At 38.5% G+C, this 21,342-nt stretch overlaps 1 protein-coding gene across 1 annotated transcript in view; it reads left to right on the forward strand.

Annotated features, from left to right (window-relative positions):
• Window positions 1–14,553, forward strand: part of greb1 (growth regulating estrogen receptor binding 1) — a 30,419-nt gene extending 15,866 nt beyond the window's left edge. Inside the window, exons 11-32 of the mRNA XM_058399976.1 lie at window positions 602–952; window positions 1,759–1,887; window positions 2,641–2,742; window positions 2,828–3,025; window positions 3,145–3,325; window positions 3,422–3,611; window positions 3,956–4,092; window positions 4,684–5,026; window positions 5,116–5,231; window positions 5,497–5,702; window positions 6,073–6,515; window positions 6,694–6,796; window positions 6,900–7,055; window positions 8,781–8,917; window positions 9,028–9,189; window positions 9,309–9,513; window positions 9,657–9,819; window positions 10,096–10,317; window positions 10,420–10,555; window positions 10,976–11,176; window positions 11,612–11,750; window positions 12,718–14,553. Coding sequence (XP_058255959.1) covers window positions 602–952; window positions 1,759–1,887; window positions 2,641–2,742; window positions 2,828–3,025; window positions 3,145–3,325; window positions 3,422–3,611; window positions 3,956–4,092; window positions 4,684–5,026; window positions 5,116–5,231; window positions 5,497–5,702; window positions 6,073–6,515; window positions 6,694–6,796; window positions 6,900–7,055; window positions 8,781–8,917; window positions 9,028–9,189; window positions 9,309–9,513; window positions 9,657–9,819; window positions 10,096–10,317; window positions 10,420–10,555; window positions 10,976–11,176; window positions 11,612–11,750; window positions 12,718–12,881 — 4,184 coding nt within the window. The 3' untranslated portion in view covers window positions 12,882–14,553. The remainder of the gene's footprint in view (window positions 1–601; window positions 953–1,758; window positions 1,888–2,640; window positions 2,743–2,827; window positions 3,026–3,144; window positions 3,326–3,421; window positions 3,612–3,955; window positions 4,093–4,683; window positions 5,027–5,115; window positions 5,232–5,496; window positions 5,703–6,072; window positions 6,516–6,693; window positions 6,797–6,899; window positions 7,056–8,780; window positions 8,918–9,027; window positions 9,190–9,308; window positions 9,514–9,656; window positions 9,820–10,095; window positions 10,318–10,419; window positions 10,556–10,975; window positions 11,177–11,611; window positions 11,751–12,717) is intronic.
• Window positions 14,554–21,342: the final 6,789 nt, after the last annotated feature.

Genomic DNA, 21,342 nt, shown 5'->3' on the forward strand with positions numbered 1-21,342 from the left:
AAATAATGATCTACATATAAATAAAGTAAATTATTTATGAGACATGTGACACATCAATGGAAAAAATAAATGAAAAATAAAATCTATAAACGAATGAAAAAATGTTGTGCAGTTTCTGTAGAGGGCATTTTGCTGACATGGTTTGATAATCTTGCATTAGACCAATGTGTTAGTCAGCATGCTCCACCACCATAATCAAAACACCAGCTAAAGGAGTATTATTTTCCAGTACTGATATAAAGCTTGTAGATTCTATTCCAGGGTACATTGGTGTCTGTTGTGTCTAGGATAGCAATACACTTTATGTTGTTTCTTTTAATTTGCCATCTATTTTTGTGCAACAGAGGAAAACTAGCCATTGACTGGCCACATTAGATGAAAAAAAGTACATATATGTTTCGCAGTGTTATTTTTTATACAGGTTTTACCCCATACTGATGGGATTAAAATAACCCCCTCATTTTCCCCTAGAATGTAGCATACACAGAAATATGTTTTTCATTAAAAAAATATACTTATACTTGTATTAATTGTTGCAGATATAACTATAATATAGTGCAGAGGTCCTTGTGCAGTGTGATCATCATATGTTTCATGTTAGGCCCAGACCAGATACCCCTGATGGAAGACCTGGAGCAGATCCTAATGCACTCTTGGCGTGAGTCACACCTGACAGAAATCCGTCAGTACCAGCAAAGTCATGTCCAGTTTCCTGCCCCTTTCCCAGGCCTGGCACAACCCATAACCCCCTCTCAGCTCCCTTGGTTGGCCAAGCTGGCAACAAGCTCCTGTGGTGATTCTGTTCTAGTGTTGGACACAGCACCCTCAGTGTCTGAGGCACTTGCAGACACCTTCCAGAGGCTAATGGAGGGCAAGCTTAGTCACACACATTTTGTGGTGATCATTTGCATGGGCAGAAGCCAAGAGACTGAGTCCTGCATAGTAGTTACAGGTAAAAGGTTTACATTCCTCACATCTTAACTGGGATTATCTGGCTATATGGATTGAAAAATCAATTCATATATATTTGTTGTGTCTTCACAGTGAAGTCCAAATTAAAGTGGTGGGTGTCTTAGTGTGTCACATAAATCCTCTTGTGTAAGAGTGTAAGCTAGTAGACATACTACCAAAATACTGGAACATGACCTAACATTTCATCCTATAGGCCTGCCTAACTGCCATAGACAACCTAATTCTGTCTTCCACTCATAATTAAAAGCTAAAACAACCATGACTGGGAACCATTTTATTATAAAATAGCATTTGACAAATTGTCAAATTTGTATATAGTTCACTGAAAAATGAGTCCTGAAAAATGCCTTGGTACCTTAAAGAATTTCCCTCCAATTTACAGTTTATGTAAAAAAAAAATGATATAGATAGTGTTCAGTTAATTGTGTTTTTTTAGAAACTAAACTAAACTAAGGATTCCTATTACCAGGCCAACCATTCGTAACAGTGAACATTCAGAAATTGAAAGAAAAAAAAACCCCAGCACCAAATTTAAAGAAATCCTGAAATCCTTGTCCTTAAAGAAAAGTGGAATAAAAGTCCACATTTGTACAGAAATATCAGTAAGAATGATTAGTTTCAATTAAGGTTGTAGAGAGGTGACTATGAAGGTTGTAGCATGTGATATAAATTTTAAAACTCATCAAGCCTTTCAATAAGTTTTCAGTAGATTGGACATTGAAGAGAACTGACAAGTGAACACAGAGTGGTTCTCTTTTTGAGCTATACAGCTGTGTTTCTCAACAGGGAAGCACCAAGCACGAGCTCTTGCAGAGAGTATGCTCTCCCCAAGCGAATGTGTGAGAGAAATCAGTCAGGAGCTTTCCTCTGGGATGACTGCTGAATTAGATGCCTATGTTAGCTCCCTAGGTCCAGGTAAGTCTCTTTTGATTATTCTAATGCAGATTAGGGGTCAATTTCCAGTACTGACATTTTAACCTGTGTCAAGAAAAATGAGCCTAGATGAGCAGAAAAGACTGCTTAAGCTATGCATTAAATTTCAATTCTGTTTTCAAATTCAAATTCAAATTTTATTTATCACATACGAAATCATACACAGTACAACATATAGTGAAATGCTTTTAATGACTGTCCTACATTTTGAAGAAAGAAGTAAATTTAAAAAGTGTGTGGACATGAAAAAATATAGGGATATACATACAATATTTAGAGAAAAATAGGAAGGATAAAAACTAACATAGTAGAAATTAAGACATGATAAGACATGAAAATCCAATAGTTATCGGATATGCAAATATATACAAATATATGTATATGTATATATGTAAATATTTGTATAATATATAATTAAATATATGTATAAACATATATAATATATAGAAAAATACATGTACATATATGTAGATATAAAAAGGGAAAATAAATATTTAGTAATGACAATAAATACAGTATGTACAGTGTGCATACTTAAGATAAATATATAGATATAAAAGGCAAATATAGATATTCAGTTGTATCAGGAATATCAGGGACGGTGCAGTATGCACACAAAGATGTACAGTGAGTGTGGTTATTGTGTTTGCAGAGTAGTAGTACAGAGTATGCAAAGTAGTGCAGTTATTGTGTGTATGTTTTAAACATATCCTCATGTAAAAATGACCTCATTAGATGAAAATGTGGAAAGTTTGCTGGAGAAAGTCAATGCAGAGACTTACAGCCTTCCAGCTCAGACACCTGGAAAGGAATGCTCTGCAGAAGCCCTGTGCACAGGTGAATCACATGTGACACATTGCCTTAGTATATAATACTGTACCTTATTTGGAGTGAATTCATTGTCCATTGTCTCCTTTCACAGAATATCAGGTTGAGTGGCATAAGATTCGGCCCATTCAGCTAGCAGTGGCACGGAAGCTGTTGTCCCATGTATGTGCAATTGCTGACTCCAGCACGCACAACCTGGACCTTGGCTCTTTTGACAAGGTGGAATTCTTAATCTGTGTGCCTCCTTCTGAGGTGACCTTCCAGCAAGTGGTCCTGCACCTGTGGAATTCAGGTAGATGATTAAGCTTTTATTCCAACTTGCAAATAGAGTTCAAACTCTGTTGATTTTAATGGTAATACTGTATCACCAAGTCCTTGGTACTACATGTTCTCTGTTGTTATTTATGCAAGGGGTCCTTCAAGAGTTAGGCATGGACCAGGACTGTTTATGCCCAAAGGACGCTGAGCAGTATGTGATAAAATTAGATCAGGCTGCTGTAGCTAAGATCGACGGTCTCATTCAGAAATCAAAGTTGAACCCATATACTCTCTTCATACTGGTGCATGACCATGCACACTGGGACGTTAGCAGGTAATAATACTACTATCTAACAAATCTGCTATCGACTGTTTGTCCAAATCTACTTGCTTAGATGTTATTAAAACTCTTTCTTTCTGTCTTTTTCAGTGAACAGTGTGGAAGGGTGGGTGGCTTGTCCAGCTCAGGTCTGGTGGACAGTCTGCTAAACTGCAAGCATATTCAAGAGGCACACAATGTCCTGATTCTTCATGTCACCTCATTCCCCTTTGCCCTGCAGACTCAGTACACACGCATCAGCCCCTACAATGAAATCCACTGGCCATCAGGATTTAATAATGTATTAAGTACACTATTTGACATAAGTACACTATATGGCAAAAAGTATACAGAAATCTTACTGTCACACCCATGTATGGGTCTTCCTACAAAGTTCAAAGCACACAATTGTCTAGAAAGTCTTTGTATGTTGTAGCTTTAAGACTTCCCTTCACTGAAACTAAGGGACCCATTCCAGCATGACAATTCCCCTGTGGGCATAGGGGCATGGTCGTTGGGTGTCTACATACTTTTGGCCATATGGTGTTTAACAAACATCTTAAACACCCGAATATTTGTTTATATTTCAAATGTTCTAGTCCCTGTAAAGTTTTTGACAGGTATGTGATATATGTTTTTGCATAGGATGTTGATCTGTACCATGAGAAAACAAAATACTTTGGCGTGTCTGAGCTGCTGGAATCCACACGATCAGGAAGTGGCCTGCCTCTGCTGCGCTTTGACAGTTCATTTGAGAGCATGGTAACTGCTCTGGAAGAGAGGTGACAAGTATCACTGTTGTTGATACTTCATAATCTTTTCTATGTATCTCTAGCTATGTTCTGTGCAAATCTGCTGTGCTGTGAATTACTTTATGTGAAATGTTGCAGTTTGCATATCATTTGGCAGAATATGTGCAACCAACTTTCAAAATAGTAACAGTGAATTAATGGAGGGAGATTATAAGTGCATGGAATAGAATTATTTAATTTGTTCTCACATATTCACATAGAAATATATGAATAGACATTAAAAATGAAATAAAATACATTTCACATGATAAGCTAAAAACATTATTGTTTTCTCTCTGAGAATCAGAATAATGTTGACACAAAATGCCTCAACAACTGCACACACAGCTTCCTTATCCTAACTTGTTCTAGGCTTCGTTTTCATTCTCTTTACTACAATCATACTGTGAGATTTTCTTTTCTTTTACACTTTTTGTGTATTCTTGTTTGACACTGCACCATGCATACATGCATATTATGTGCACAAGAGGAATACACATTCATATATTGTAAAATGTAGAAATCTAAATCAGGTTTTTATAACAACAAATGTACTCAAAGTAAGAACTTTTCCTTTTCAAGGTTTCCAAAATTACACAGCTCTGTAATCCGCACCCAAGTGCTTCTTCAGCACTATTCCATGGCTCTGTTAGCTGCAGCCAGAGGCCAGGTCCAGCTGCAGAAGCACACATCTGTAGAAACGCTGGAAATAGTGCAGTGTCTGCTGGGCTCAACACGACACTGCCCCAGCCACCATGGGTACATGCTCCTGCTGCGTATACCTTTCCCATGTCTGGCAGCACTGGCACATCAGCGTCTGTGTCACATACGTGACCGCCTGGGCCTCCACAAGCACTTTGAAATTGTGCTGGGAGACCCTACATCTGGGATCATTGTGGGCAAGCACTTTCTGGGCCAGCTGAGGGTATCTGTACACTACATGTTCTTCTTAATTGGCTAAAGAGATTTCTACATTTGACTGATGCTGAACATACCTGGATTACATGTGTGTAGGTATGGCTGAAGATTCAGGACCCAGACTGGACTCCTCGCACATACCTTGATTTAGAGGCTTTGCCTTGCATCCTCATCTTTACTGGTATGGATCCAATGGGGGAGTCATTGCCAAGGTATATAACCTTCAAATAACACAAGTTCTGATTTATGGAAAGTTATTTCAGTAACACTATTAGCACCATTATGTCATGAGCTATTAGATTTGCTCGGTTGTAATGTATTGGTAGCTGCTAGACTATCTTCGTGTTATGATAATTCATATTCCTTCTGACATATCTGTTGATAGTTTGGCAGTCTTTGTCCACTGTTCACCTTACCACAATTTACTTACAAATACCATCCATTCTCACTGTGTCTTGTTGATCCTGTGATACTCAGGTCCCTGAAATACTGTGATGAGCGTGTAATAAGCTGCTGTGCTCTGCAGCGTACAGCTCTGGAGCAGGAACTTGGTCTAGCTGCATACTTGGTGCGTGGGGAAGAGCAGAGACAGCAGGGGCTGCATGTGTCCAGTGACCAGTCCGAGAGTGATCCTGATAAACTCAGCAGCACCGACAATGAGGAGGAAGAGTCTGTAGTGGATGGTCAGTTGCTCTGCTGTATTAGCGCTTAGAACAAATTAAAAACATTGTCTTTCTGTTTATCTGGGATTCAAATAGAAAGAGCTAGTATTAAATGAATACTCACTACAAAGTTCCACAAAAGTCATTTATATATTTTATAAAATTGCTCTAGTTACCTGTCACAGCCTATCATATGATGATAAACTGTATTCATTTTATGTTTTTTGACATGAACAGAGATTATTCATAGAAGATAGCATGCCCAGTCAAGTTATTTTAACCCTGGGGTCATCACATTGCTCATTAAATCCAATTATAATATTTAAAATCAGCATCAATGAGGAAATTTCTATCTAGACAGATTTTTTGTTTTTCTTGCATTTTCTTTCAGTGAGTGGTACACTCCTTGGTCAGGATCACTCCCAGCAAACCCAGGATGAGTTATATCCTAACAAACCAAGTCAGTCATCAAAATCCACCTCTCCTGGCTTCCTGTCATCTTCGCAGACTTCTTCACAGCCCTCCTGCTGCTCCTGGGCACATAACACAAACAGGCCGCCTGTAGTCCTCCTCCCCAAAGCTCTATATGATCTCCTCACCAGTGTGGATGCCAGTGGCTTGCCTAAGCCGATGTCTTTCCTTCCACACCCATGTGTAGAGTGGGCCAGCTCTTTCAGGCCCCTCCTCAGCAAGATTATGACATGTACAGAACAGTCTTTGTACTACCGGCAGTGGACTGTGCCCAAACCTCAGCACATGGACAGCAGCAATTGGGCAGAGGGACGCACCGACAACTTTCACCCTCGCAGGCTGCTCCTCAGTGGGCCACCCCAAGTAAGCATCAGCTCTGTATAATTACGGACACATTAATGGATTAATACTATAATAGCACATTGCACTTAAAATCTAATTTTGAATGTATGATATACAGTGTATTGAAACTACCCATGTGTTATATAATTTAGAATCTAGCTTCAGCTGATAAAGATGGCCTTGTATTGTGTATCTGCAGGTTGGAAAGACTGGTGCATATCTGCAGTTCCTTGGTATTCTCTCTCGCATGCTGATCAGGCTCATGGAGGTGGACATCTTTGATGAAGAGGACATCAACTACAGTTAGTATATAACCTCAGATGATCAGTTGTATATTTCAAATTCAGATTACCATGAAAGCATATTAATTATATAAATTACATATTCCGTAACACCTCTCTCCAGATTGCCAGTCTGAGGTGGTAAAGTATCATCAGGCCAATGCATCATGGCCCAATGCTGACACCTTGAAAGGAATGCCTTTTGACTCTACCATTCATGACCCCAAATACGAGGACATCAGTGCCATCTACTCTCCTGACTTTACACTTAACGTAGAACGTAAGGATATATATATATATATATATATATATATATATATATATATATATATATATATATATACACTACTCACAAAAAGTTAAGAATATTCGGATTCTGGGTAAAATTTCAGGATGCACCTAAAATGCACTATAATCTTTACAGGTGAACTTAATTTGACCTTCTCTACACTTTTGAATGCACATGTCCAACTGTTCAGTACTTTTTTCATAACTTGCTGTTCTCTAACAAGGTGCTTAACGGCAAAATTCACAACTGGTGTTTGATCCATGAATCGACCAATAAATTTTCTGGTTCAGTTAGAATTGGTATTTAAACAGTCCTCTTCATCATGCTGTTCACATTTTGATATCATGAGACCAAAACGACACCTAACAATTGATCAACAGTACCTCGCCATTGCAAGGCTTCAAACAGGATGTTCTCAGAGGGTAGTGGCCACTGAGCTTAGAGTGTCACAGAGTGTCATCAGCAGGTTGTGACAGAGAGACTGGAAGAGTCACAGAAAGGCATAGAAGTGGATGTCCTTTGGCCACATCCCACGTTGATGACTGCTTCATTGTGAACAGTGCCCTGCGGAACTGGATGATGAATGCCTCTCAACTCCAGGCACATTTAAGGGAGGTGAGAGGCACCCAAGTGTCACGTCAGACCATTCGAAACCATTTACATCAGCTTGGTCTGCGTGCTAGACGACCTACAAGGGTACCTGACCACACCACCAGGCACAGGTGTCATCATCTTGCATGGGCCAGGGAGCATTTATGCTGGATGAGGGACCAGTGGGCCTCAGTGCTGTTCTCTGATGAAAGTCGATTCACGTTGAGCAGAAATGATGGCCGCCAACGATGTTGGAGACGTCAAGCTACTGATGTCAGCCACTGTTGTGGTGGTGGTACAGTCTGGGCAGGTGTGTCTACTCAATACAGAACTGCCCTACATTTTGTGAATGGTACAGTGACAAGCCAATACTACCTGAATAACATCATTAATCCAGTCATTGTGCCCCTACATGAACAACACAGGCCTAATTTCATCTTCATGGACAACAATGCTCCAGCTCATCAAGGTCGCATCATTAGGGAACGGCTGCTGGAGGCTGGGGTACCTCAAATAGAGTGGCCTGCACTTTCTCCAGACCTGAATCCCATAGAAAACCTATGGGATCAGCTGAGTCGCCGTGTAGAGGCTCGTAACTCTGCACCCCAGAACCTCAATGACCTGAGGGCCGCCCTTCAAGAAGAGTGGAATGCCATGCCTCAGCAGACAATAAGTCGACTCGTGAACAGCATGAGACGTCATTGTCAAGTTGTAATTGATGGTCAAGGGCACATGACAAATTATTGAGACATTGACATTTTTTGTTGTGGTATACCCACCACTGTTGTTGGCTTTTGTTTCAATAAATTGTTTGAGATGAGGAAATCACCATTGCATGCTTCTGCTTAAATGCCCTACTTTCATGATATATCACTGTAGCATGAACTTTTTACATTTTCCATAAATTGCACCCAAAAGCCAAATATCCTTAACTTTTTGTGAGTAGTGTATATATATATATATATATATATATATATATATATATATATATATATATATATATATATATATATTTAAAGGAATAACATACTCTATAATACCATTTTGATTTGCAGGAAAAAAGTCTTGTAGTAATTGTTTGGCATACAGTAGATTCAGAGATTCAGGAGTTCTTTTTTTTTTAAGGAAACCCCCGACGTCAGGAAGATGTATACCTTCGTCGCCGTACAACCCGAATAAAACTCTCCAAATATGCAGCATATAATACTTACCATCACTGTGAGCAGTGCCATCAGTACATGGGATTCAATCCTCGATACCAGGTGAGATCGTATGATAAGATGTAATTTTCAACAAAATCGACATTTTCCAATGTTCAGCACATTTATGTCTGCCCAGTAATTTTGTTTTGTGTGTATGTGTTGTGTTTCAGCTGTGTGAGTCTACCCTGCATGCCTTCACATTCTCTCATCTGCTACTTGGGGAGGAGATACAGCTCTATTTCATAATCCCTAAATCCAAAGAACATCATTTCTCCTTTAGCCAACCAGGAGGCCAGCTTGAGAGCATGAGACTCCCTCTTACCTCTGATTGGGTAGGGGCCATTATTGTCATCATCTTTAACTTATAATATCCACCCACCTTCAAAAGGCACATTTAAGTAAAATTGAAATGAACAGAAACTTAATTTTAACTTGTATTTTCTGCTTGTAGAATCCTGATTGTATAAAGAGTCCGATATTTACACCCACCACGGGTCGCCATGAGCATGGCCTGTTTAACCTGTATCATGCCATGGATGGAGCCTCCCACCTTCACATACTGGTCATCAAAGAATATGAGATGGCTGTCTATAAGAAATACTGGCCTAATCACATTATGTTAGTGCTGCCCACCATCTTCAATGGTGCTGGAATAGGTAAAAAATAAAACATTGTAATTCCCAGATTAATGTTGCACCACAGCACAAGCTTTTCAATACTATGCTTTCATAATTTGTGGTGGGAATTTTTGCCATGCAGAGTGTATAATCTCCTACTGTTTTTTTTCTCTCCGTTACAGGAGCAGCACATTTCCTAATAAAAGAGTTGTCCTATCATAATCTGGAGCTGGAGCGCAGTCGGCGAGTGGAGCATGGCAGTTGTCCTCAAGATGTCTGGCCCTTTATCATTTTGGCAGATGACTCCTGTGTCATGTGGAACAGTGTTGACATTGACCCGAAGAGGTGCTTTCTATCTAGAAATGTTTACGTACATTATCTTTAATCTTGTGCTCATATATGTTTGTTTGCACTTGTTAAGCTAATTGCTGACTGACCCTTTCTACTTATTATAATCATTTTTTAGAATTTTTTTGTAGTATAGTTTGATTGTTCAGAATGTTTCCCAAATCATAGAGTGAATTGCAGTAAAAAAAAATTTAAATTCTTTGATTTGGCTTAGTTTTGTTTTTGCATGTATGCACTTTGTATGTGTGTGTATGTGTGTGTGTGTGTGTGCAGTGGTACTGCTGGACAAGAGAGGAATGTGTCACTGAAGCAGGTGCTGCAGCACATGGAGTCATCACCAGATATTACTCAGTATGGCCTGTGTGGTCTGAGGAAGTGGTCAAGCCGTGGAGCTGGCACTGGACAAAGGAGAGAGCCCTTCTCACGTAGACACCTACATGATTTCCTGCTCCTCAACGTGGACCTCACTCATGATGTGCAGTACAATCAACACAGGTGAGCACCTCTTTTCTGTCCCTGAGGGTTAAAACATAACAGAAACAATTACTAATATTACTCACACTATTTGTTTACTTCTCCTATCTCTGCCTTCTCCAGATTTATGTGTGATGATGTAGACTTCAACCTTCGCGTCCACAGTGCTGGACTTCTAATTTTCCGTTTTAACAACTTTAGTGTAATGAAGAAGCAGATTGCCATCGGGGGATATCGTACATTCATCATCAAGACAAAGGTTGATACTGATGGGTTTTTTTTTTATTTTATTTATTTTATTGTTTAGAAAAACAGAAACAAAAGCAGAACTTTGCTAAGGGCACTTTTTTTAAACTATTTTAAATTTAAAGCTTCATTCTTAACAATTGAAATTAAATAGACCTTTATGTTTTTTTCTGGTTTTGGGAATAACTAAAGAAACTAAAAAAAAAAACAACATAAAATCCTAAAATCCAGCCTAAACATACTTTTATTGCAGATTATACAGGCAGAGCTTTTGGTAGCATTTCCCAAAACCAAACAAATTGCTAACTATTCAACATTCGATTTCATTTATCAACTTTCAATTATCAGCAACAACTTTCAACATTATGTTTCATTACTTATGTTTCTTTAAAAGAGAGAACCGGAAGCTAATGATATATAAATCGTCTTACAGATGACTGATGTACCAACCACAGTACAGCCATCTCAGTATATCTGTGCCCCCGATAGCAAGCACCTGTTCCTGGCTACTCCAGGTCAGCTTCTGCTGGAGAAATACCTCCAACACACAAGTCAACGGCTTTTCCCCTTGAGCACTGGCAATTATAGCCATCCTGTCCTTTCTGTCGACTGCTACCTCAACCTGGGCCCTGAGGTAGGCCTACTGATTCCTGAATGAATATATATATATATATATATATATATATATATATATATATATATATATATATATATATATATATATATATATATATATATATAATGATGAGGGATAGATACTGATTCTTAAAAACAGCATATTATGGACTCCAAGCCATTAATGAACTGTAAGCATATGGACTTGCAATTTATTAATAGTACTAATACATTGCTGTTATGCCACTAATTTTTATATTTATTTCGGTTTAATACAACTTTTAAAATAAATGCATCAATTCCTTAATGCTTTCCAATTTTTGCTGGTAACTGCATCATGTGTAAGTTATTCCTGAATCATAGTGATACAGATAGAGCTATGCTCTAATCCCTTCTGTGTGTCTGTGGGCATTTGGGTGTGTGTGTGTCTGTGTTTGGTGTGTTTGTCCCACAGGTAACAGTGTGTTTTGTCAGCTCAAGACCACACTCAGTCAACATCAGCACAGCAGGTTTGTTCTTCAGTGGGCTCCTGCTCTACTTCTGTGACTCTTTCGTCACACCAGGTTTCCTCAAGAAATTCCAGTTTCTGAAAGGTAAAAGGATTTTCTTAAGTAGCATATCATATCACTAGCATATCATAATAAATGGAATTGTAGAAGGTTGTTTGATTCAAGTATATACAAAAACATATATACATATAGTATATTAATGTAAACCGTCCATGTCCAAGTTTTTGGACTTTCATAATAATTTACTAAAAAACAAACAAATACATTCCTAAACTGTTCTACATTTTGTACAAAAAACATGTCTAAATCTGTGATATGAAATGTAAAGATCTGTCAAATGTGAACATAAGTATACTCAGAAACAGTCATATTTGCCAAGGTAATATCTAAACCAGAGATATAACCCCTTAAACTCAAGAGAACATGGTTATATAGTCTGTATAGTCCCCCTTTGCTGTTATAATAACCTCCACTCTTCTAGGGAGGCTTTCTACTGGATTTCAGTGTCACTATGTTCTAATTCATAACAAAGGTGGGGCTGAAGTCAAGGTTTAGGCTGCTTGAGTTCCTCCTCACCGACCATGGCAAACCATATTTTAGGGATTTCACATTGTGCACAAGGTGCATTGTGCATTGTCATATTGGAACAGGTTTGCACCTCTCAGATCTAGTGAAGAGGAAGTCTTAATGCTACAGCATACAGCAACATTCTATATAACTGCAAACTTAAAACTTTGTTGCAAAAAATTTGGGGAAGACCAACCTATGGTTGTGATAATCAGGTGTTCATACTTTTGGCCATACAGTGTGAATTATCCATAGGTGTAAATGAACATATGAATGCGATGAGATGGACTGGTATGTATATACATGCTCTTTACTATGTACTATGTAGTAGAATGAACAATAACATTTGGAGCTGTGGTGAAATACCAGACAGGGAGTTGCTTTAAATCAAATGTATGTTTCTGAGATGTTTTAAAGATTCTTCTGTGTGTGACTGCAAGACTACTAAGATATTAGTTTTGGTTTTAATCTCTCACTCACATAGGGGCAACTCTGTGCGTAATCTGCCCAAACCGCAGTGCTCTCCGTCAGACAGTTGTTCGGCTGGAGTTGGAAGACGAGTGGCGGTTCCGTCTGAGCGACGAGTTTCAAACGGCTAATGCCAAAGAGGATCAGCCACTCTTCTTTCTCACAGGGACACATATCTGACTCTGTAAATTGGTACCTTTATGCACATAGATGTCTGTATATAATGATTTAGATGTACTGTACACTTGCACTGGTGTTATTATGTTTGTGTTTTGTTTCTCATCTCACCGATGTCTTGCATAAAATCCAAATGAAATGTGATCTTTAACAGTCCTCAGTTACATATGTGTATGCAAAATTATATTTATTACCTGCTTGATAGCTGTCATATGACCACAAATTCTGTGTTAATTCTTATGCATTTTTTGTATTTTGGCATAATTCATTTATGGAGAATTGTACAACCCATGTTTCTGCAAAGGATATTTTGTAGAGAAAGAATATTTTTGTATATATTTATAAATATCTAAAAAAAAAAATCAATCAAGAGCAGAGAAAATGCCAACTATTCTCTGCTCTTGCTTTTTTTATTAGATATTTTTGAGGAGATTGTGTCATTGTACAGTTTTAGTAAAGTTTCTCTGCATTCTCTTGATTGATTTTATTCTGTTTGTGCTATTTGTTCAGTACCAGCACGTCAACAGTAGGGGACACTATAATATAGCAATATCTGGTTTCTAACAAGGTCGTTTTGTGTAAAGATATGACTTTATTAAAATGTCCACAACAGTAATCTGTCAATAACTCATCCACAAAAAAGAGAAGTTCCAAAAAGCATCATGTTTCATAAGTTGCTTAATAACTGTACATTGAATGGTATGTATACTCTTTGATCTAAACAGTACAGTTGAATTCAAAGGAGAAAGTGATGAATAATAAGTCACTTATAATATATCTATCAACAATACAACAAACACCCCTTCTGTAATGCCCAGCTGACATACTTTTGTACATTGTAAATGAGGGCATATAAATCTTCCATGTAGCAGGAAATTATTCTTCACAGGCAAAAAATTTGAAAGCAACTTCAATATATAGCAGACTGTACCATATCAATTCCTGTGCATTTTTATAGTTACAGATATGTACAGCAACAAATTGATTAACTATAACTATAAGCATGACGGTACAAATATCTGGCAGAACATTTAGGCAAACCCTATTAGGTTAAACTTGACATCTGAACATGAATTTGATTGGCTTAATGGTAAAATATTTTGAAACGTAAATCAATTACATTTACTGCATTTTACCAGACACTTTTAGCCAGACCTACTGATATTTATATTATTTATATGTCTGAAGAAACCTCTTAGCATATGAGAGAAACCAGACTCAAAAGGGAACCCATCCAGATAGTGACACCAGTGCTCTTCTATAACTGTATACTGTATAGTTAAAAATGTGCTAATTATGTTATCAAGAATTTGAATATGAGCAACATTAGAGTTTTACCTGACAACCTGAAGTTATTAACACTTGTGAAAGACACTTTAGATGTAAACTGATCTCACATTTTGTGTCAACACTTTTTGCTTTTTTGGCAACTAGTATATAACAAATGTATATATCAAAATGTGCATAACATGAACAGTCATTAATCTTTGTTCTAGTCTATATAGATTTTAGAATCTATGGATGAAAATGAAATTAAAACAAAAACATTATGAGTGGGTAAAAAGAGAAACACAGTCTCACTCATACAGACACAGATGATGATGACTTACAGTGTCTGACAGTAATCTATAGCCATTATATTCATGACAACATAAACCTGTATATATAAATGTGCAATAAAGTATGGTGTTTTTTTATACAGAACTTTCAACTATCATGTTTTCTTTCTCATATTTCAAGTTCTGTAGACTTTATATTTTAATTTAAATTATATACACATTCACTTTCTTTTGATCTGGGCTGAAACACATTTGTTCATTCAAGCTGTCATTGTATAGTTTCTCTTAGGTAAATGAACAGATGTAGAAGGTTCATGGGCATAGAGTGTTTGGTGTACTGTGATGTTTGAATGCTGTCACCTTACCACCCTTGCAAGCTGCTCAGGTTTACTTACGGTTAAGTGGTTGGACACTTTATGTCCTGGGAAGCCTTCATCTCACCTTCTGGTTCTCCCTTTTAGTTATGCTGTCATCATTAGTCTTGCCAGAGTCCCTGCCTGCACTTTGCACACAATCTACATTGTCTTTAAACACAAGCATACCTAATATTTTTCTCTCTCTCTGTCTATATCTGTCTATACGCCCCACTCCCGAGCTCCCAGTATGTTTCCAGTGTGACCATTTCATGTTTCCAGACCTGCCTGATCCATCCAGACACTCTACTCCCATTTGGAGTAAACTTCTCACTTCTTTGATTAATGATGCGCATGGTTTGAGCTATTGCGCAAAAGGATTCAAAAGGCATGGTGGTCACCTTATTTGGCCCATATGGTTGACCATAGGCCTGCGCACTGTGAAGTGTGTGCTGAATATAACAACAAAAAGTTTCACAGCCCCCATAGATCACAAATCGCTGATTGGTCATCGCGTCATGGCAGCTGCCTTTAAAATCTATGGTTGCTATTCTATTTCTTTCAAAAATAATGACATGAGAGCACTGATCACACATCACATCACATCAAAGCCAGTAAACAATGCCGGTAAATGTGCTGTTCACATAAGATTGCCAGAGCCAGTTTACCAGCATATTATTAATTTACCAGGTCCTTTACCAGAGTGTGAAAAGGGCTATATTCTTGGAATTTGAATAGACCATATCATGATCCTATATTGATATGATATTTTTAATCTATCTGTTTATAATCTGCAAAAAAACAGTGTAATGAAGACTAGCTAAAATCCCAGCTAATTTACTAATGAAACTTATATAGGTCATACTGGCCATGAAATGGATGGAAATTTACCATTGTAAATTTTTACCACTTTACCACTTTTTTTGTCATTTTTTACCACTTTTTAATTTTCAATATAGACACTTTTTATTTTAATTAAGATTTTGTGATTTGCATAATTTGTCTGTACCTTCAGCTATTTATAAGTACAATTATGTACCCTTTGTTGTAAGAACTGATTTTGTACCTTTAAATTAAAACAAGGGTCCACAGTTGTCACCCTAAGGACCATTTCTTGTACCTTACAGGGTACTCTTGTGGCAAATGTACTTTAAGGTACAGAAACAATACCTCTATTTTTGTGTGTGTAGAACCAGATGGACCATTCAGACACTTGATTATTGAATTCATGGGCATGGTTGAGGTGAAGGAAAAGGTATGTCTTGGTGGTTTAGCAGATTTAGCACACCCAACAGCTAAGGCAGATGCTGAGTTCTTGTGCAAAGATGTTATTTCAAGGTTTGGAATTCCAGACAAAATTAGCTCTGACAGTGGCAGTCATTTTGTGAACTATGTGATTCAAAGAGTATTCCAGAACCTGAGAATAAAGCATAGGTTGAGATGTGTTTATCATCCACAATCACAAGGAATGGTGGAAAGAGCTAATGGAACGCTGAAGGCTAAACTAGCTAAGATTTGCGAGGCTGGAAAGATGAAATGGTTGCAAGCTTTGCCATTAGCATTAATGAGTATGAGAATGCAAACTAGATTTATATACACAGGTTTATGTTGTCATGAATATAATGGCTATAGATTACTGTCAGACACTGTAAGTCATCATCATCTGTGTCTGTATGAGTGAGACTGTGTTTCTCTTTTTACCCACTCATAACATTTTTGTTTTCATTTAATTTTCATCCATAGATTTTAAAATCTTTGATGCATCTAACCCCGCATGAAATGCTTACTGGACGACCTATGCCTGTAACAAAGAATTTGGCAATTAGGTAAGGCACTGAGATACATCGAGCTCTATTTCAACAGGTGAAAGGTACCACTGAAGGGAGAACGAGCGAAACTGATGAAGAACTGAGAACAGTGCAACCAGGGCACTGGGTGTATGTCAAAGTCTTCAAAGACTGTGTAATGATAGGACATCTCAAGCTCCAAGTATTATGCCTACAAGAGGGCCTACTAAGCAGCAAACCAAAGGTGGATTAGAGCGATTCAACAAGGAATATAGACTGGAGAAGGGTTCCAGTGGGAGTTCCTATTGAGCATATTGTTATGGGATATGCAGGAGCAGGGGCATTAATATTCTTTTACCATGGGGCCAGATTCCAAAGAACGTATGGTGGATTAACTATATTTGGTACAATCAACAGCATTTTATGAACTTCTCAATACAGGCATTGGGCTTGATTCAAGAACAACTACACACAACATATGCAATAGCACTACAAAACAGATTTATCTTGGACAAGAGAGCTTCCGATGAAAGAGTGTGTACTATGTTTGGTGACCAGTGTACTTACATTCCAATGCACACGGGACCAGAAGGTAATCTGAGTAAGGTACTGATGCAATTGAAAGATCTTAGAGATGAACATATAGAAATTACTTACAAACCATCAAATGACTGGTTCTCCTGGTTATTTTCTTCAAATTGGAGGGCTGTTTTGTTAAGGCTAGGAAATATCTTGCTGATAGTAATATTGTATCAATAGTACTATCAGCAAGGTAGTTCCTCCAGTGATTCTCCATTATGCTGCTAGTTTTATTAAGTCCATTTCATCAATGTATGTTTTTGTCATGCCGTATAATTCCTTTACTTTGTACAATGATCCAACGTATGACACAGTCTTTGTTCAAGCAGTATGTACAAATGACACAAGAGATTGTGCTAGAGCCCAAATGGGATGACAGCATTGATGAAATGGACTTAATAAAACTAGCAGCATAATGGAGAATCACTGGAGAGGCTTATGGAAAACTTTGTTGAAAAACGATTTGGAAGAATGGAAACCAGTTTCTAGATTACTTGTATACCCATTTACAGAAATTTCTTACTTGCATGTATATGTATATGACAATGTATATGCAATGTATATAACCATAGTACAAAAACTACTATATACTTTTACGTGTTCTGTTAACTCTTGGTGTAAGCACATCTATTCCTTTCATTAGCTGGAATATACAAGGTATTAGAAGCCCATCTAAACGTGGTAAAGTTTTTAGCCATCTGAAATGGCTTAACCAAGTGTTTTTGCAAGTGACTCATCTCAAATTTAAAGATCATTACAGGCTGCAGGCTCTTTGGATAGGGTATGTCTTTCATTCTAACTTTAACTCTAAATCCAGAGGAGTTGCTATTTTAATCAGTAAAAATATTTATTTTCAATCGACTGATGTTATCGCTGATAAAAATGGCAGAAACCTTAAAGTTGTAGGCATGTTAATGAAAACAAAGGTGCTGCTTGTAAACATCTATGCACCTAACTTTGGTGAAGTTAAATTCCCCAACAGATTACTTAGTAACATGCCTCATTTGAATTTGCATTTGTTGATTTTTGTGTACTTGACCAGTGCTTGATAGATCTAGTCCTAGCTCAGCTATGTCAAAATCTTTTTCTGACTTTATGAACCAGAATGGGTTGGTTGAACAGTGGAGAGTTCATAATCCTACATTTAAAACATTCTGTTTCTTCTCTCAGGTCCATCAGTTATACATAAGAATAGATTATTTTTTAATAGATAACACCTTGAACTCGTCTGTTACTACCACTGATTACTCAAGTATTTTAATATGGGACCATGTACCATTATATCTGGATATTCAATTCCCTTTCAAGGGAACTCGATGCTGCGTCATTGCTGATGCTACGGGAACAACTTTTTTTGCGGACGTTCTGAAGCTCTGTGTGAAATCATGCCAAGGTTTGGCTTGGGTAAGTCAAGTGACAAAGTGGAGTGCACCACCAAGACTATGAAAGGGCATCTACACTATATTGCCAAAAGTATTCGCTCATCTGCCTTGACTCGCATATGAACTTAAGTGACATCCCATTCCTAATCCATAGGGTTCAATATGACGTCGGTCCACCCTTTGCAGCTATAACAGCTTCAACTCTTCTGGGAAGGCTGTCCACAAGGTTTAGGAGTGTGTTTATGGGAATTTTTGACCATTCTTCCAGAAGCGCATTTGTGAGGTCACACACTGATGTTGGACGAGAAGGCCTGGCTCTCAGTCTCCGCTCTAATTCATCCCAAAGGTGTTCTATCGGGTTGAGGTCAGGATTCTGTGCAGGCCAGTCAAGTTCATCCACACCAGACTCCATCATCCATGTCATCCATGTCTTTATGGACCTTGCTTTGTGCACTGGTGCACAGTCATGTTGGAAGAGGAAGGGGCCAGCTCCAAACTGTTCTCACAAAGTTGGGAGCATGGAATTGTCCAAAATGTCTTGGTATGCTGAAGCATTCAGAGTTCCTTTCACTGGAACTAAGGGGCCAAGCCCAGCTCCTGAAAAACAACCCCACACCATAATCCCCCCTCCACCAAACTTTACACTTGGCACAATGCAGTCAGACAAGTACCGTTCTCCTGGCAACAGCCAAACCCAGACTTGTCCATCAGATTGCCAGATGGAGAAGCGCGATTCGTCACTCCAGAGAACGCGTCTCCACTGCTCTAGAGTCCAGTGGCAGCGTGCTTTACACCACTGCATCCGACGCTTTGCATTGCACTTGGTGATGTATGGCTTGGATGCAGCTGCTTGGCCATGGAAACCCATTCCATGAAGCTCTCTGTGCACTGTTCTTGAGCTAATCTGAAGGCCACATGAAGTTTGGAGGTCTGTAGCGACTGAGACTGCAGAAAGTTGGCGACCTCTTCGCACTATGCGCCTCAGCATCCGCTGACCCTGCTCCGTCAGTTTACGTGGCCTACCACTTCATGGCTGAGTTGCTGTCGTTCCCAAACACTTCCACGTTCTTATAATACAGCTGACAGTTGACTGTGGAATATTTAGGAGCGAGGAAATTTCACGACTGGATTTGTTGCACAGGTGGCATCCTATCACAGTTCCACGCTGGAATTCACTGAGCTCTTCCTGAGAGCGACCCATTCTTTCACAAATGTTTGTAAAAACAGTCTGCATGCCTAGGTGCTTGATTTTATACACCTGTGGCCATGGAAGTGATTGGAACACCTGATTCTGATTATTTGGATGGGTGAGCGAATACTTTTGGCAATATAGTGTATAAAAGATTAGGAAAGATGTTGAGCAAATTCAAAGTGTGTGCATCCATGCCCCACTACATTACAGGGGACAACTCACACTTTTACTCCATTGTTTGTTTGACAGAGGAGTGTGCAAGGGAGCCAGCTGCATACACTGCAAAACTTTTCCTCTCTGTAAACTCTGCTCTCACTTGGCTGTTTTCTCCAGCCAAGCACCTGTGCCTCATGGCTAGTCGAATTGCCTCCCCATTCTGTGGTCTTCAGAATGCTCCTGGTGATGATCACATGTGCTGTTGCTAAGCTTAGCTTAGAGCTCGGAGCTTGATAATCTCTGACTAACTTCACACCACCTTCCACCTACTTGCAGTCGTCTACCACTTTTCCCAGACACTGAGGTGAGACCCTGAGGTGTTGAGGTTGTGAAATAATCCTTATTCTGCGTTGGTTCTCCTCAGCCACTACTCTCTATTCAGCCATTTTGGGCCTTGATGGGTATGCAGACACTTGCAAGCTATCTCTCCCCTTCATCAGCTGCATGGAGAAAGTCTGCATTCTCATTGAGTTCAATCACGACAGCCTCATAGGGAAGGCCTACAATCCTGCGAGTTAAGCCGGTGCGGTGCTGCACACAAAACTGGGGTAATATGACCATGTTTTTTGGACCAGCCTTGCAGCTGCATTCTGGACCATCTGTAAACATAATATTGAGGATTGGGGAAGACCAATATTTAAGGAATTAAAGGCGAGAAGTAATAAAGGTGTAAATAACCTTTTTTAAGTAATTGAAATTCATAATTGGTTTACGTCTGGAAATAATTCTAAGCTGGTAATAAATGTTTTTAACAACAGAGCTAATTTGTTTGTCAAGACAGAGTTCACAATCAAGGAAAACACCCATGTTTTTACATATGGCTTGACATATGGAGCAGGATAACCTAAATTACTGGTCAAGTGGCTTCTATTCTTTGTAGGACCTAGTAAAGGAAATTATTTGCAATCTTTTAATATTTTCAAGACAGTCCATGAGGGGCTGTAGTGAGACTTTTAGGTTTCAAGGGTAGATAAAGCCGGGAGTCATCAGCATAAAAATAAAAAAAATATATATATTTTTTTATAATATTTCCAAGTGGAACCATATATAGGTTAAAGAGTAGTGGTGCCAAAATAGACCCCTGAGGGACACCCAACATGACAGAGGCAGAAGAAGAAGAAAACTGGCCTATAGCCGTTGAAAAAGTCCTGGATTTAAGATATGCATAAAAGCAATCAAGAGCAGTGTATTTGATGCCAACCCAGTGTTCTAGGTGTGATAGCACAATATTAAGATCTACTGTATCAAAGGCAGCGGTAGGATTTAATAAAATCAAAATTGCATTGTCACCAGAGTCTATAGCAGTTAACAGATCATTCATAACCTTTTTACAAAGCTGTTTCAGTAGTATGGTGACTTTTAAAACCTGACTGAAAGGGTTCAAGTATATTTCAGA

This window comes from Hemibagrus wyckioides, linkage group LG09 (genome assembly GCF_019097595.1).
Source record: "Hemibagrus wyckioides isolate EC202008001 linkage group LG09, SWU_Hwy_1.0, whole genome shotgun sequence".
Lineage (NCBI taxonomy): Eukaryota > Metazoa > Chordata > Actinopteri > Siluriformes > Bagridae > Hemibagrus > Hemibagrus wyckioides.